Source organism: Phyllobates terribilis, unplaced genomic scaffold (genome assembly GCF_046119375.1).
Source record: "Phyllobates terribilis strain yellow unplaced genomic scaffold, ASM4611937v1 Scaffold_5__5_contigs__length_657084704, whole genome shotgun sequence".
In the NCBI taxonomy this organism is placed as follows: domain Eukaryota; kingdom Metazoa; phylum Chordata; class Amphibia; order Anura; family Dendrobatidae; genus Phyllobates; species Phyllobates terribilis.
The window spans coordinates 519,389,876-519,403,893 of NW_027362765.1; the positions used below are offsets into that span (position 1 = coordinate 519,389,876).

The 14,018-nt window shown below is 39.4% G+C and overlaps 1 protein-coding gene across 3 annotated transcripts in view; it reads right to left on the reverse strand.

The window, feature by feature from the left end:
• Positions 1–329: 329 nt before the first annotated feature.
• TLL2 (tolloid like 2) overlaps positions 330–14,018 on the reverse strand; it is a 324,249-nt gene continuing 310,560 nt past the window's right edge. For all 3 annotated transcript variants that reach the window (XM_073685707.1, XM_073685708.1, XM_073685709.1), the window contains 3 exons: positions 12,003–12,216; positions 9,273–9,523; positions 330–4,171 (listed from right to left, as the gene is read on the reverse strand). In XM_073685707.1, coding sequence (XP_073541808.1) covers positions 4,037–4,171; positions 9,273–9,523; positions 12,003–12,216 — 600 coding nt within the window. In that variant the 3' untranslated portion in view covers positions 330–4,036. The remainder of the gene's footprint in view (positions 4,172–9,272; positions 9,524–12,002; positions 12,217–14,018) is intronic.

The window sequence follows — 14,018 nt, forward strand, 5'->3', positions numbered from 1 at the left end:
GCCACCATCAAAACCAATATTTACCCACAGATACAGTGGCAATCTGTAGGTAAATAGCATTTAAATCATCTCTGTCTGGTTTACTGGAGCAGCGGCTGCAGGGAGAGAATAATGTTTTGTTTTCCCTGTAGCCACTCACTTCTAGTCATCAGGGCAGAGCAGGGGGCAGTTACAGTCACTATGCACTATACAGTAACTGTGCTATGATCACTCCCTGGCATTTTGACAACCTGCTCAGTAGGGTTAGTGTGCAGAGCAGGCTATCTATCAATACACCAGGGAATGATTACAGCACGGCCAATGTATAGTATATAGTGACTGTAACCGCTCCTTGAACTGCCTCAATAATTGGAAAAGAGTGGCTGCAGGGAGGATCTAAATTTATTTTCTCCCTGTAACATTAAAAGGCTATTTACCTGCAGATTGACGGCATATCTGCAGATAAACAGCACATTTTTAGCGGTGACAGGTTCCCATTAAGAACATAATGCGCTCATAGATAAATTAAAAATAACTGTCAAATATACATTTTATATTGTTTTTCTCTCCACCTGATTTACTATGTTCACAAGGTCTGGATTTCAATAAGCGATAACATTCTGGATGTAATGCAATATTATAGCTCAGTCACATCTCTCAGAAAAACCTTCATTTAACAAGAAAAAACCCAACAAGAAGTATAACCAGTTTTATCCTTGACACAGAAAATCTGCAGATAATTCCTACTCTACATGCGGATTATCCACCACATCTGCAGAAATGTACTTGGACTTTAAACATTGCTAGTTGTACTGCTTGCTCTTTAGTTGCCATGGAAGAAGCAGACTAATGCAGATCATACACTTTAGATAATGATTGGCACAGGCTTTTCCTTCTTGAGAATAAAGTATAAGACCTATAAAATCCAATAAACCCCAAACTAAATCTTTCAAAATCTGCCACCTAGATATTAGCTGGTTAGGCGGCACTGCCAAAATTGCAATGTGTATGGGCACCTGGACTCTCCTGTGCATGGACATGCTGTTGGGCTATATAACAATATACATGACAAGTCGACCTGCTTCGACTATGTTCCCACGTAACAAAAATGAAGAGGAGTGGAAAATCTAGTGGAAAATCTGCTGTGTTTTACAGTGACAGCATAATACATGAGATTTTAAAAATTCTCATACACGGCAAAAAAATATCGGCAATACAAATTGAGAAGATCTGAGAATTTGGGATGTGCAGCGTGTCAATTTATGCTGCACATCAGTGCGAGTTTTACCCTTTGCAATTCAAACGTTTAAATATGCGGCTCCCTGGCAGCAGCTTCACAATGATATCCACAGTGGTAAATGTCACTGCAAATGTTACTGAAAGACCCCCCACAGTAAGGCTAATACCCCCGCAGCCTAATACTTCCATGGCAACCCCAGAGGAAGTAGTAATGTAAAACAGAAGGCAAAACGAATGTGAGTGTGTGCATATATACACCCTAAGAAGATCCAAAGAAAAATGTGTATGTGTGTATGTATATATTATATATATACACATACATACATACACAAAGTGGATATAAAAGTCTACACACCTCTTAATATGCCAAGCTTTTGTCATGTAAAAAAAATCATACCAAGAGGAATCATTTCAGAACTTTTTCCACCTTTAATGTTACACATAACTTGTACAATTCAATTGAGAACCAAACTAAAATAATTTTGAGGGGGAAGGGTGGAATAAAAATACAACAAAAATGTTAAAGCCCTCTTATAATTGGGGATGTGGTGGTGTTCATTTAGTTATGTATGAAAGAGCCAGTCAGCTCAGTTTATCTTCCTGTTCATTTGCAGTAAACAGCTTACAACACAGCAAAGCAAACTTATTGTTGAAAGTTATCAATCAGGAGAAGAGTTTCAAGGCTTTAGATATACCATAGATCACTGTGAAGACAATCAGAAAGTGGCTTAAATTACATTACCTACAAATGAACATCCGTCTAAAATTAACAAAAAGACAAGAAGAAAATTGGTCCAGTAGGCTGCAAAGAGGCCTCGAGAAACATTAAAGGATCTGCAGGAATTTCTGGCAAGTGCAGGTTGTGTACTGCATATGACAACAATCTCTTGTATTTTTCATGTGTCTGGCCTGTGAGCTATGGTGGCAAGATGGAAACATTTTTTTACAAAGAAAAACATCTAATCCTAGCTATGTTTTGCCAAAGCTTTGATCAAGTCTGCCAAAAGCATATGGTAAATGTGTTTTGGTCTGATGAGGGTTTGCTTTTAATTTTAGTGTTAAGACTTGCAAGCATGAGGACCCTTGACGTGGGTTTCGAGCTTGCGTATTTTGGCCAAAATATCAACCAATACCTTATATATTATATATATTTTTTGCATGTTTTTTTATATTCAGGGTGCAGCCAAGCCCATCAGTGTTGGCACTGTAAACTAAGCAGTCTGTCTTTATGGTGTGCAATTAGATAGTGCTTGGCAGCCCACCTAATCTAATAGTATGGTCGTCATGAAGCCCGACACTGTACACTACTTGTGTGTGACCAGCACCCTATACAAGCCTTTTTTTGTGTGCAATTTTAATACTAAGCAATCATCCCCCCCATGAGTTGGTAGATTGTGAGAGGTTGTCTCATCAGTATTTTGCACCTGTATTGCAACTACCTTTATTACATGGGTGTGCTGCATCCTGAGTTAGTTCAAATATTGTGGCCCTTTTTTGCTGGGTTTAATCTTGAATTTGGGGGGAATTTTAATTCCTCTTATTGTGAGTTTGCTTTTAATCTGATGAGGTGAAGGTTGAACTTTTTGGTCATCATTCCAAAAGACATGTTTGGAACAAAGCAATCACCAGAAAAAGACCATACCCACAGTGAAGCATGGTGGAGTCAGCATTATGTTTTAGGGCTATTTTTCGGTAGCTGGTACTAGCGTCAACAAAACATTCATGTCTCTGCTAAAAAGTTGAAGGTGAAGAAGAATTTCATTATTCAGTATGATAACTCTAAGCATACCTCCAAATCAACAAAAGAATGGCTTTGCCAGAAGAAGTTCAAAGTTTTGGAATGACCTAGCCAGAACCCAGACCTTAATCCAATTGCAAATCTGTGGGTGACCTGAAGAGGGCGTTGTACACAGGAGATACCATCACAATCTCACAGATTTAGAGCGCTACTGAAAACAAAGTATTAGTTCAAGGGAGGGCAAATTTATGCAACCACGTTATTATAGTTCTTCATTTTTCTTTCCCACCAAGAAAAAATTCAAGTTGCTTTTTAGTTGAATTATACAAATTATGAGCGACATAAAGGGGAAATTTCTGAAATAATTCTTGGTATAATTTTTTTACAAGACAAAAAAACAGGTATTTTAACAGAGGTGTGTATAATTTTTAAATCCACTAAACATTTATTATACACACACGTATTTATACACATACACTCATATTACTGTAACATTTATGGGAAGTAAAAAAATTACAAGGTTTTCATTAGAATGTGTCATTTCCTATTTGCAATTCATCAAACAATATGTTTTGAGGTACAAAACACATTTCAATATGTGTAACTTACAGAAACCAGAAAGGCCATTTACATAGTAGGTTTAGTTATGTTTCCACTAATAGAAGCTTTGACTTCTTGATTTGTCGTGGAGCTTAATCAGCCAATCAGACATTTTGAACAAAGAGTTCTGGTGCGAATATATGGGGCCATATAAACCTCCTATTCAACCAGCTTGGGTTTCAGCTGAGATGCAGAATAGACTTTTGGGTTGAGCATATCATGAGAAGGCCCTTTATTAACCATTTCAGTTTAAACTAAAGTAAACCAAGCTGGCCTATTATATGCAGATATTTGGTCCTTGGTACATTGGCACAGTACAACAGCATGCTAATAAAATTTGGATCCGATTCCTTAATCGTACATATATCTTACAGACTGCATTCAGCCATTAATCTCAGAGACATGCACAGCATTTAGCTTATTCTCCCAGAGTTCCATAACATTAATGTTTTAAATGCCTGGCGTCTAAGTTTTGTACAGTCATTTCCTCATATGAAGTGCATCCTGAAATTTGGTACTTGTGTATCGAGCATGGAATCCTTTTTTATTGATGGTATCGTCTGTGTGGAAGCGAATCATAATAGAGTCCCCGGCTGAATATATTTCTTCAGGGGGCTAAAAAAAGTAAAAGAAAAACCTTCATGTAAAAGTAGACACTATACAACATACAAGGTAATTAACATTTTATTATACCCTTTTACCAGCCGCTTGTGTCTAGACTTGACATACAAACAAAGAACAACAATTTTCATGATGGAAATTAATCCAAAGAAAGATATGAGTAACTTGGATCATAAAAATTAACATTTATTTAACAAAGTCATAATAAAAACACAATAAAAAAACAGTAGCTTCACAAAAATGGTGAATATCGTCAATGCATAGGTAGATCACTAGCAACATGGGAAAATGGTAATAAGTAAATCACAGGTACTGTAGGGAGAGTGATAGTAGATAAATCAATATTGTTTGGGAAGGCTATATAGGATGAGCAAAGAGGCTATACTGTACCAAAATTACAATATGCACACATTGTATAATATACATATGATTAATATAATAGCTCATTTGGATCTCCCAAAGAAAAATCTTGCCCAGTTATAAAACTATAGGCAATATTTGCCATATTCCCTTACTAAAATATGATAAATATATAGAAACAAGCTGTGATCATCATTACCCGGTGGAATATGGAATGTGAACCAACAGGACAACCCGCCACCTCGACGCGCGTTTCATCAACCTTCTTCAGGGTGGTTACTCATATCTTTCTTTGGATTAATTTCCAGCATGAAAATTGTTGTTATTTGCTGTTTTGAGTTATGTGGTAATTTTACACTTTATATAGGACACCATTGTTGGACTTTGAGAGTTATCGACATACAAACAGCAGCTAAACGGTTTAAAAAACATCGGGTTTTTAAAACCCTGCTTTACTATATTTTTACACACATTTAAAAAAAAAAAACAAATATAGTTTCCGGTACATACAGTGGGGACAAAAAAAAGTATTTAGTCAGCTGCCAATTGTGCAAGTTTTCCCACTTAAAAAGATGAGAGAGGCCTGTAATTGACATCATAGGTAGACCTCAACTATGAGAGACAAAATGAGAAAACAAATCCTGAAAAATCACATTATCTGATTTGGAAAGAAATTTTTTTTCAAATTTTGGTGGAAAAGAAGTATTTGGTCACCTACAAACAAGCAAGATTTCTGGCTCTCACAGACCTGTAACTTCTTATTGAAGAGGCTCCTCTGTCCTCCACTCATTACCTGTAGTACTGGCACCTGTTTGAACTTGTTATCAGTATAAAAGACACCTGTCCGCAACCTCAAACATTCACACTCCAAACTCCACTATGGTGAAGACCAAAAAGCTGTCGAAGGACACCAGAAACAAAATTGTAGCCCTGCACCAGGCTGGGAAGACTGAATCTGCAATAGGCAAGCAGCTTGGTGTGAAGAAATCAACTGTGGGAGCAATAATTAGAAAATGGAAGACATACAAGACCACTGATAATCTCCCTCGATCTGGGGCTCCACACAAGATCTCACCCCGTGGAGCCAAAATGATCTCAAGAACGGTGAGCAAAAATCCCAGAACCACATGGGGGGACCTAGTGAATGACCTGCAGAAAGCTGGGACCAACGTTACACAGGCTACCATCAGTAACACACTACGCCGCCAGAGAGATTCTGCAGTGCAAGACGTCTCCCCCTGCTTAAGCCATTACATGTACGGGCCTGTCTGAAGTTTGCTAGGGAGCATTTGGATGATCCAGAAGAGTATTGGGAGAATGTGATATGGTCAGATGAAACCAAAGTAGAACTGTTTGGTAGAAACACAACTCGTCGTGTTTGGAGGAGAAAGAATGCTGAGTTGCATCAAAAGAACACCATACCTACTGTGAAGCATGGGGGTGGCAACATCATGCTTTGGGGCTGTTTCTCTGCCAAGGGACCAGGACGACTGGTCCGTGTACATGAAAGAATGAATGGGGCCATGTATCGTGAGATTTTGAGTGCAAACCTCCTTCCATCAGCAGGGGCATTGAAGATGAAACGTGGCTAGGTCTTTCAGCATGACAGCGATCCCAAGCACACCACCAGGGCAACGAAGAAGTGGCTTCGTAAGAAGCATTTCAAGGTCCTGGAGTGGCCTAGCCAGTCTCCAGATCTAAACTCTATAGAAAACCTTTGGAGAGAGTTGAAAGTCTGTGTTGCCCAGCTACAGCCCCAAAACATCACTGCTCTAGAGGAGAACTGCATGGAGGAATGGGCCAACATACCAGCAACAGTGTGTGCCAACCTTGTGAAGAATTACAGAAAACGTTTGACCTCTGTCATTGCCAACAAAGGATATATAACAAAGTATTGAGATGAACTTTTGTAATTGACCAAATACTTATTTTCCACCAAAATTTGAAAAAAAATTCTTTCCAAATCAAACAATGTGATTTTCAGGATTTGTTTTTTCTCATTTTGTCTCTCATAGATGAGGTCTACCTATGATGTCAATTACAGGCCTCTCATCTTTTTAAGTGGGAGAACTTGCACAATTGGTGGCTGACTAAATACTTTTTTTCCCCACTGTATCATGCACTAGGATTACATGGTCTTTCGGTCAGTTTTTTCAACAGACACCTCCAAAAAGATGCATACTCTGCTGAGCCAAACATTAGGCAGTGAAGAATGAACCACTGCCAGTCATCACTGGCAAACGCCTTTCCCCCTTCACAACAAAGGATTGGGCATGTTAAAATCAAACATGTCCAGTCCTTTTTCTTCCGACAACTGCGGTTAGATGGTCCAATGCACATTAGTTGTTGGCTGATCCTACCGATACTGGCAGAACAGCTTTGTGCTCAGGTGCTCTTTATGCCTACAAGACACTATTTATAAAGTTTAGCATGCCCATGGATTTCAATAGAGTACGCCAGTGCAATATTAATATAGTTTTCAATTTCAAAATAGGCCTACAAAGTTAAAACTAAGTTTAATACCCACGGGCAGCAGAGTGGTTCAGTGGTTAGCGCTGCAAAGTGCAGCGCTGGGATTCTGGGTTCAAATCCCACCAAGGACAACATCTGCAGTTTGTATGTTCTCCCTGTGTTTGCGTGGGTTTCCTCCGGGTTCTCTGGTTTCCTCCCACACTCCAAAGACATAGTGATAGGGAATCTAGATTGTGAGCCCCAATGGGGACAGTGCCGATAATGTATGTAAAGCGTTGTGGAATTAATGGCGCTATATAAGTGAGTAAAACAAATAAATAAAAAATAAATAAATAGAGGGATCTAAATGATACCATCCAAAATGCTTCCATTTTCATTACTATAACAGCTGAAATATATGGTCACCCTGTGATTGTTTGTGCCCTACTGGAAATGTTACTAAACAAGGCCCCTGGTGTGTTTGTGTCACGGGTGTGTCAGATGTAACAGACAGTCGCTCTGGACCTGGCTGCAGAATGTCACTGGGTTTGGCATTGCAGACGCCTTCTTAATCCTTCTTGCCTTTGGATCCAGCGGCAATCTCCCTCCTGCTCTAATTGACACACCCTGGTCTGGGTGTTTATAAACTCTCAGTCTGCTTCAGGGAGTCACCGGTAATATTCTCATTTTCCCTTGTGAAGGCTCGGAGCAATAGCAATCAACTAGCTTCCTCTCTGGTGCCCTTGGAGGATGTTTGGTGTTATCTCTCTGGTGTCTGCTCAAGCCAAGTTTTCCCCCTTTTGTTTGTCTCCTTTGTTTGTCTTTAGTTTATAGTGGGGCCTGACCAGTGCTCACCCCCCCCCCCCATCTAGGGCCTAGCTCTAGGGATATACAAGGATTAGGTTTCCTGTTCGGCGATAGGTGTGGAACCTATATAGGGATGGTAGGACAGGAAGGGTGATATTAGATATGCCTAGGGGTCTTCACTCCCCCCTTCCCTAGCGTTTAGGCTACCCTCCTCTCATCCCTTCATGTTGCACTTAGTCTTTTCCACACCGTAAGTGACAGTTTGTCTCCAAGCTCCTGCTTTCCTGTCTGTAAATCTGCATCCAGACATAATAGGCACGGGAATCATATCAGTTAAGGCTAGTCATTGGACAATTGCAGGTGCAATATAAACTGTGAAGTGAGAGAAGAAAATTCCAACACCTATAGTACTGGCAGAATGCTGGTGATCGTGGATGTCAAGTTGTTTTCTTTTTCTTACACGTTCTGTATGAAAATACAGGTACGCTTTATGGCTACACTACTAGATGACGTAGGCTCTCTCATCTTATGTTTCGTTTTCTATTTGTTTGATTTGTATTCAATTGGCAAACATGGATGTATTGCTAATGCAGTGGTTGTGTTGTCTCCCTGATTCTTCTAAATAAAAAATAAAAAAACTTGTTCTGATTGCTAGTGACAAAGCCCACCTTACTGCAGACGAAGCTACAATGGATCATATCTGTAAACGGGAGAATATGTTGTGCAAATTACTCTACTGGGAACATTTGAGTATTGAGCATTATTTTAGAAATCTAAATGGCCCAATGCATCAAGACTGGTGTTGTATACGGGGGCATTCTGGAGCCAGAAGCATCTGAAGACAAATCTTACTCTAGTCAGCGACTGGAATAAGATTTCTGGAGCAAGTCAAACAACATCTAGTCATGAATTGGAGGAGTGTATATTGTCACGCCCCTCCAAAAGTGACCTGAAAACACCAAAAGTTGCAATTTTTGCGCAATTCTGCTTTGAGCAAAAAATTTGCAATGTTTCAAATCAATTTACACCAGAATTTTGGCGTAATTGCTTTGATGAAACAGGGCCAACGTGAATAGTCTATTTTATTTGTTTCTTAACGTTTCTAAGCAAAGTAAAGCAAAAATCGCATAAAAGGATCTAAAAGATCATACCCTGTGTTCTGTCTTTCACCTATTAGGAGAACAACGTAAGGACAGTACAAGTACCCCCATTATGTGTAACCCTTGGGGTATGAGGAAGTGAAGATGGATCCAGCTCAACACACTGGGCAATTAATTAAAATTCAACAATCTTTATTGGCAAATCCTTCTAAAACTTGTAGAAAAGACCCTTGGGGTATACCTATCATGGGTTTAAAATCTAGGGTCTATATTACACGGTTTGCAGTTTGAGTTATGTCCTGTGCACTTTCATATATGCTAATCAAAAATGAGAGTAGTCAGAATGCTTTCATTTTTTAAAAAAGAGAAAAACTTACCCCAGAGCCACAGTATCGAGCTAGTCGTGGAGCAGTGCTGTCATAGCCATCATATATCTCCATGTAGTCATAACCACAGTCTGATTCATCTTCCATTTCAAATGTCTGAAATATTAATTCTACTCCATAGCCATCTTCTGCTACAATGACCCAATCACAATTGGCTTGCACTGGGTAATTATTATCACCATACTGGGCATGAGAATAGAGATCTTTTGTTTGAACTTCGGCTTTTAATCGTCCTCCGCATTCTAAAGAAAAAGAAAAGAACAAGCTATGAAAAAAGGATTTAACATTATTACAACTTACACGAAGTTACTGACTAGTATAGAATGGTTTGTTCGACATTCAAAATATCTACCTTCCGTTTGTTAGCTTACTAGCCTGACTTAAAAAAGTTCATAATGGACTAGACAGCACATCACAACAAATGCAATTTTTTGGCTTTTTTTTAATTGATCTTTACTTTCATAAGATATGTACAGCTTTACAAACATGTATTGTACGTCTAAAATAAAAAGATAAAAATACAACTTTGCACTGATCTGATTAAAAATATCCTTTAATTCTGGGTGGATAATCTCTTTGTATCTGTACATGTCTCATTAGCTACAGACTGCAGAGTGTAGTCTGATCCTGTAGAAATGTATTTGTCATTCTTTTTGCATACATATAAGGGTCACCCAAATGTATGTATGTATGTATGTATGTATGTATGTATCTACATATGTGTATATATATATATTAGGAGTATGTTCTTTTTTAAACAAATGAAGACATTCTCACCTTCCAGCGCATGCCACTATGGAGGTGTGCGCCGCCTCCAGACGCGTTGTCTGTCCCGTTAGAAATTCACAGCACTGCAGCAGTCTGACATTGGCTGCAGCGGTCAGGTGAGCAGAAGACCATGTCACTGGATGTCTCGCTAAAGATGCACTGACCACTGCAGGCAATGACAGACTGCAGTGTTGCTGTGATTTTCAATCGGGCAGGCACCGCTACTAGGATAACCATAAACCTGTCCATAAACCATAAACGGAGTGACCTGTCCTTTAGCGCTGGGGCACTGGAAGATGAGTATTCCTTGATTTATAATTTTTAAGCAATCCATGGCTAAAAAAAAAGTTCTTTTGCACTTGGACAAACATCTGTCAAAGAATTAAAGGGAACCTGTCACGTCCTAGTTGCTATGTACACTGCCCCCATAGCGTTGTTAGTGATGCAATGTGCATCACTAACAAGCTGTTTTCATGAAAATCGGTGTTAGAATAATGATGTTATAACGTTTTATATACTTTGTCTTACCTGCTCGTATTCAGTCATAGGGGTGTGATTGTCAGATTCAGTCATGGGCGGTCGCCGCGTTCAGTCAGTGCTGGTGCCGCCCATGACATTTGAATACTGCTCCCTGCAAGCGCTAGGTTTGAGGGGTGCATGCGCATTTGCACAAGTCGGGCCGCTGGTCCGGCGCATGCGCACTGAGGCTGTGTGACTCCCAGCTTCAGTGCGCACGCACTGTGATCTGTGGCTCCCGGCGTGTGCGCGGTCAATGTATCTTCCGGTCACCGCATGCGCAGTGACATTGCAGTGATGTCCGCAAGATACATTGACCGTGTATCATGTGTCTCTATAAGAGACACATGATGACATAGTGCAGACACTGGGTGATAGTGCCCCTGCATATTCAACCATAGTAAAGTGGCACAGAGAGGTTCTCTATTTTTGAACATTCACAATACTTCATTCGCTAGAACGTTCTATAACACTTAAAAAAAAATTCTATGAATTTGCCTAAAATTTGGCACACTAATTTATAAAGTTATTTTAGATCTCTGTAAACATTTTGTATGACCCTCATGTATTCAGTAAAATTACCTATTTGCATTTTAGACGCACCAGAAGACTAAAAAAAATAAATAAATAAATAAATAAATAAATAAATAAATAAATAGGTGGGAAACCCTATAAGTTAAGCTATGATCTAAAACTAGGGTATAGATCATCAAGGAGGAATCTGCAGACCACTGTAACACCACTCATTTAAGAACCTTTAAAGGACATTTACTCTGCAAAATAATAGTGAACAAGTGTTATTAAAAAAGCTTATTTCATGATTATTTTGCCGTGTAAATATCCTGCCTATTACCTAATAAATAACGTTCGTCCATTGGGTGAAGTGATCTTTTATGCAGCATAAATGATAATAGTTGTCTGCGGTGCATTGACTATGCGCACCGAGCAATCTAGTACTTTGGCCTGCCTGTGTAAACAAGCATTGCAATGACCATCGGTCGCTAGCAGTTTACCGATTTACTGTGTCAACTGAACCTTAGAATTACCCAATTCATTTAAAGGGGTTGTCCGCTTTATACAATTCCTACTTGAATTAATTTTTGTTTTTGGACAATCCCTACTCCTAATGGAAGGCAAATCTATACAGCAAAGACTAAACAGCGACAAAGTCCCTGCGGCTTTGCATTATGTAGCTCTAGGCACTCATGAAGCCCTATTGTGCTTTCTTATAGTACCATATTACAGGAATATTCTCCCAGAAAGGCAATGTTTGTTTCTTTTCTATGGATCACGCCATCATTTTCATTATGTGTACATACATCGGTAATAATGGGAGCTTGTATACCATACTACAGCCCTGATGTCTGTGACCTAACGGTTACGCCATTCTTTACAGTTCTTCAATATAACACACATCTATTATATGTAACCACATACCTGTGCTGTACTTGGCTTGAAACCCTTTCCTCTGCACTGAAGCATCAGAATAAAAGCGCAGAAACATATGATTTGTGGATGCAATAATAGGTTCAGGTTTACTGCTGCCACAAAAGCGGCCTAGAATTGGGGACTTGCTGTTTGGCCCATCGTACAGCTCAAGGTGATCATAGGCACACTCCTGGTGCAATTCAATTTCAAAGTCATTAAACACCTAGAAATGTAAAAATTATTTGGAATAAAACTACTTGACAATTGGAACTAAAGTCATGTCAGTCCTTATTATACAGAGAAATAGATACCTAACATCCAGGGTATGAAGAATGAAAAGTTCATACTGTGGGATTTGCAAGAACAAGAACAGTCTGTAGGTCCCTTGCCTTGTCAGGAGCAGAGTAATCAATTTTGATTTCATTCTTCTCTAAAAGACTCTCCTTTCTTGATTTGCCAATCTCTCTTTATGCACAGTGGGGCAACGTTCCTCCTTAAGGAGACCACAATGCTGGGGTAGGAAGACTAGGCCATGCACTGCTCCTTGGGAAATAAAATATGCAAATAGCCTCTTCACAGAGGAAGGGAACAGGGTCTCTAGTGCCGCCTACTGGAAGCATCGATCCTAAAAATAAATAAGAACCCTTTAACCCCTTCACCCCCGGGAGATTTTCAATTTTTGCACTTTTGTTTTTTGCTCCCCTTCTTCCCAGAGACATGGCATTTTTATTTTTTGGTCAATATGGCCATGTGAAGGCTTATTTTTTGCAGAACAAGTTGTACATTTGAACGACACCATTGGTTTTTCCATATCATGTACTGGAAAATGGGAAAAAATTCCAAGTGCGTTGAAATTGCAAAAAAAAGTGCAGTTCCACAGTTGTTTTTTGGGATTTTTTTTCACCATGCTCACTAAAGGCTAAAACTGACCTGCCATTATGATTGTCCAGGTCATTACGACTTTATAGATACCAAACATGTATCTTTTTTATTTAAGTGATGAAAAAAAATCCAAAGTTTGTTAAAAAAAAATAAAAAAAATGCCATTTTCTGAAACCCGTAGCGTCTCCATTTTTTGGGATCTGGGGCTGGGTGAGGGCTTTTTTTTGTGCGCAGAGCGGACGTTTTTATTGATACCATATTGGTGCAGATACAATGTTTTGATTGCCCATTATTGCATTTTATTGCAATGTTGCGACGACCAAGAAACCATAATTCTGATGTTTTGATTTTTTCTCATTACGCCGTTTACCAATCGGATTAATTCTTTTTATATATTGATAGATCTGGCAATTCTGAAAGCGGCAATACCAAATATGTGTATATATTTTTTTTTATTATTGTTTTGTTTTGAATGGGGCAAAAGGGGGGTGATTTGAATTTTTATATTTTTTTAATTATTTTTTATAAACAATTTTTTTTTTACTTTTACATACTTCAATAGTCTCCATGGGAGACTAGAAGCTGTGATGATCAGATTGCTGGTGTGTAGCAGAAATGCTCACTGGCAAGGACGGCGCTCATAGCATCCTGGCAATGACAACCGCAGGGGCCAACGCCAACCCGCGGTCATGTGACACAGGCGCCGGTGGGTGGGACTAGTGACATTGTTCCGCAATTCCACCCGTGGCTGTTAGGGGCACATGACAGCTAATCAGATCAGCTGTCATGTCCCCGGAAAGGTGCGGGCTCATCGCCAGAGTCCGTGCCAAAGGGAGAGACACGCCATGTGCCGTACATGTACGGCACATGTCGAGAAGGGGTTTTAAAGAGCCTTGTCAATAACTTTGGATATAAAGCCAAACCAGAATCTCATTTTGCATACAACTGCTTCGGGGTCATGTGGTAAGGCTTTTTAAAGGGTAAATATTGAATTATAGGTTTATTACTCCTAATAGGTGGCACTGGACACCCTTTTCTCTTCCTCTGTGAAAAGGCTATTTGCATATTATAGATCTCAGGAGCATAGCACAGCCTATAAGTCACCGTATACATATGGTCATCTTAAGAAGAAACTTTACTACT